This window comes from Morus notabilis, unplaced genomic scaffold (assembly GCF_000414095.1).
Source record: "Morus notabilis unplaced genomic scaffold, ASM41409v2 Scaffold6, whole genome shotgun sequence".
NCBI lineage: Eukaryota > Viridiplantae > Streptophyta > Magnoliopsida > Rosales > Moraceae > Morus > Morus notabilis.
In genome coordinates, this window is record NW_010363960.1 from 301,318 (window position 1) to 304,014 (window position 2,697).

General features: G+C 46.5%; 1 protein-coding gene across 1 annotated transcript; it reads right to left on the bottom strand.

Annotated features, from left to right (window-relative positions):
* Positions 1 to 437: 437 nt before the first annotated feature.
* On the bottom strand, positions 438 to 1,373 carry LOC112092968. The gene has a single exon (XM_024170335.1). It carries the CDS (start codon positions 1,371 to 1,373, stop codon positions 438 to 440), a length of 936 nt encoding a protein of 311 aa, XP_024026103.1.
* Between the last annotated feature and the right edge of the window lie 1,324 nt (positions 1,374 to 2,697).

Here is a 2,697-nt window from a genome sequence, read left to right on the forward strand (position 1 = left end):
AACTGGTGTTCACGAAGAGTTTGGAGGACAATTCTCAAGTGCTGCTCATGTTCTTCCCAAGTCTTTGAGTAAACCAGTATATCGTCAATGAAGACGATCACGAACCGATCCAAGTACGGTCGGAAAACACGGTTCATCAAGTCCATGAATGCAGCTGGGGCATTCGTCAACCCAAACGGCATTACCAGAAACTCGAAGTGCCCATACCGAGTTCTAAATGCAGTCTTCGGAATGTCTTCCTCCTTGATTTTCAGCTGATGGTACCCAGATCTCAAATCAATCTTAGAGTCAAACTGTGATCCACCCAACTAATCGAATAATTCATCGATCATTGGCAGTGGGTATTTATTCTTCACAGTTACCCTATTCAATTGATGGTAATCAATACACAACCGAAGAGATCCGTCGTGCTTCTTCACAAACAGCACAGGTGCACCCTAAGGGGAAGTACTATTCTGGATATACCCCTTTTCTGCCAGCTCCTCAAGCTGCATCCTTAATTCTTTCATTTCTGCCGGAGCCATCCGGTATGGAGGAATAGAAATAGGTGTCATTCCCGGGACTAAATCTATACAGAATTTAATTTCTCGATCTGGCGGTAAACCAGGTAGCTCATCAGGAAATACATCCGTAAATTCATCCACTACAGGGATTCCCACACTATCTCCAGTTACCTCGGGTTCACCTTCTAAGGCAAGAAGGGAAGAAAAACAGGCTAGATTCCTCCGTCCCCCAACACTGTACTTCAACAGTCGTTCTCCTAAGACTGGATTCAGATCTGCCTGATAAGAAATCGATGTTCCAGACTTAGTCGTCAGAGTCACTCTCCTACGGTAACAATCAACAATTGCTCCGTATTCTGACAACCAATCCATTCCGAGGACCGCATCAAACAGGCTCATCGGAAGGATAATCAAGTCTGCTCTCATTCGCTCACCGCCAATCGTAATCTCACACGATTTACACACACTCATTACCTCTACACATCCCAGTGGAAAGTTCAAAGTCATCGGGATTTCTAAATTCTCAGGTTTTAGTTTCAAGGCCCGAACAAAAGAACTTGATATCAATGAGTGTGTGGCACCTGTGTCAAACAACACATGAGCAAAAGAATGAGATATTAGAATCATACCCTCAACCACTGCGTTGCTGGTCTGACCTCCAGAGCTGCCTCCTACCAGGGCATAAGCTTGTCCCTGTACCTTTCCTTTCCCTCTGTCACCAACATTAGGCCGTTGAGTCGGAGGCCTATATTGGTGCGGCGGAGGTGGTTGCACCGGTCTCGGCGCTTGAGGCCGGAATTGTGTAAGCAGAGGTGGGTGATAGGTCGGCACAGGAGGGTATTGCATCTGTTGTGGCTGATATGGTGGCATGTACGGGGGGGGCCCTTCTTGATTGTACGAAGCATCACTTTGGGCTTGTTGAGCCGGCGGTCGATTAGGACAATTCCTCCTAATATGACCCACCTGCCCACAATGGTGACACCTGGGCCCGTATGGAGCATTTCTATCACTTCCGGACGAACTACTGCCACCGCTTGTCATTTCCCCAGCCGTTTGTCCCTGGTTACGGTTTCTCCTACCACTCCGTTGTGGTCCACCCGAAACGGAAGGTCTACCAGAGACAGAGACTTGACCCGTTACTTCTTTGCTTTGGTGATAGGCCAAGTTATCATGTTCCACCCGTGTAGCAGCAGTTACCAAATCTCAGAGCCACCAAGGATCTCCTCACAGAGTTCTTGAGGCCCTTCTCAAACTTAAGGCACCTCATGTGTTCAGACTCTACTAGTGATGGCACAAACTGGGATAGGTCATTGAACTTGGCCTCATATTCCCTTACAGACATATCACCTTGCAGCAGAGACATGAATTCTAGCGCTTTTTCTTCCCGGTAACTCTGAGGGAAGTACTGTTCAATGAACAGTGTCTCAAATTGCTCCCAGGTCAGTCCTGTAACATCCATTCTCCTCTTGACCTGTTTCCACTAAGTGTTCGCTAAGCCCTCCATCTTGTACACCGTAAACTCCACCCAATATTCATCTGAAACTCCCATAGTACTCAAATGCTTGACTATGGAGTCTAACCAGAACTCTGCCTCCTGGGGTCCTCCCTCACTATTAAACGAGGGGATAGGCGCATGCCTAAATTCTCGGAAGTACCCTTGCTTCCTATCCTCAACCGGCCGCTCGTTTCGAGCTCTTGTGGCCATGCCTTGAAAGGCAGCATACATGGCATCTAGAAATACTTGATTCTGTTGTGTCGGTTGATTAGCAGGCCTACGGCGAGGCGCCATTTCCTTCAACTGAAATAATACTAGACTATTCAGTGGATTACAGATGTCACACATGTATGTACAATCCTGAGATTTCTTAACCTAGGGCTCTGATACCACCTTTGTGACGCCCCCCAAACGGGGTGGGTGACGTGGAGCTCAATTAGGGATTAATAAAGCAGATTCTCAGACCGGGTCCCACACTTAACTGCATTACAATATAGATAAATTATAGAATCCCGGAGCCTCTGACACACAGGACTCCACCCCACAGGACATACAGTATCGTACATACATGAACATGTAATTAATCATTACAACAGACATCAACTACAGTCTAGTAAATCCAAATATTATATAAGTTTACAGAATTTCTCAAATTCCTTACATTTGTCCAAGAGGATGTCCACGATCCTCACTTGATTC

Excerpts from the sequence above, each read along its gene's own strand:
- LOC112092968 (XM_024170335.1), bottom strand. The coding sequence starts at position 1,373 with ATGCCACCATATCAGCCACAACAGATGCAATACCCTCCTGTGCCGACC.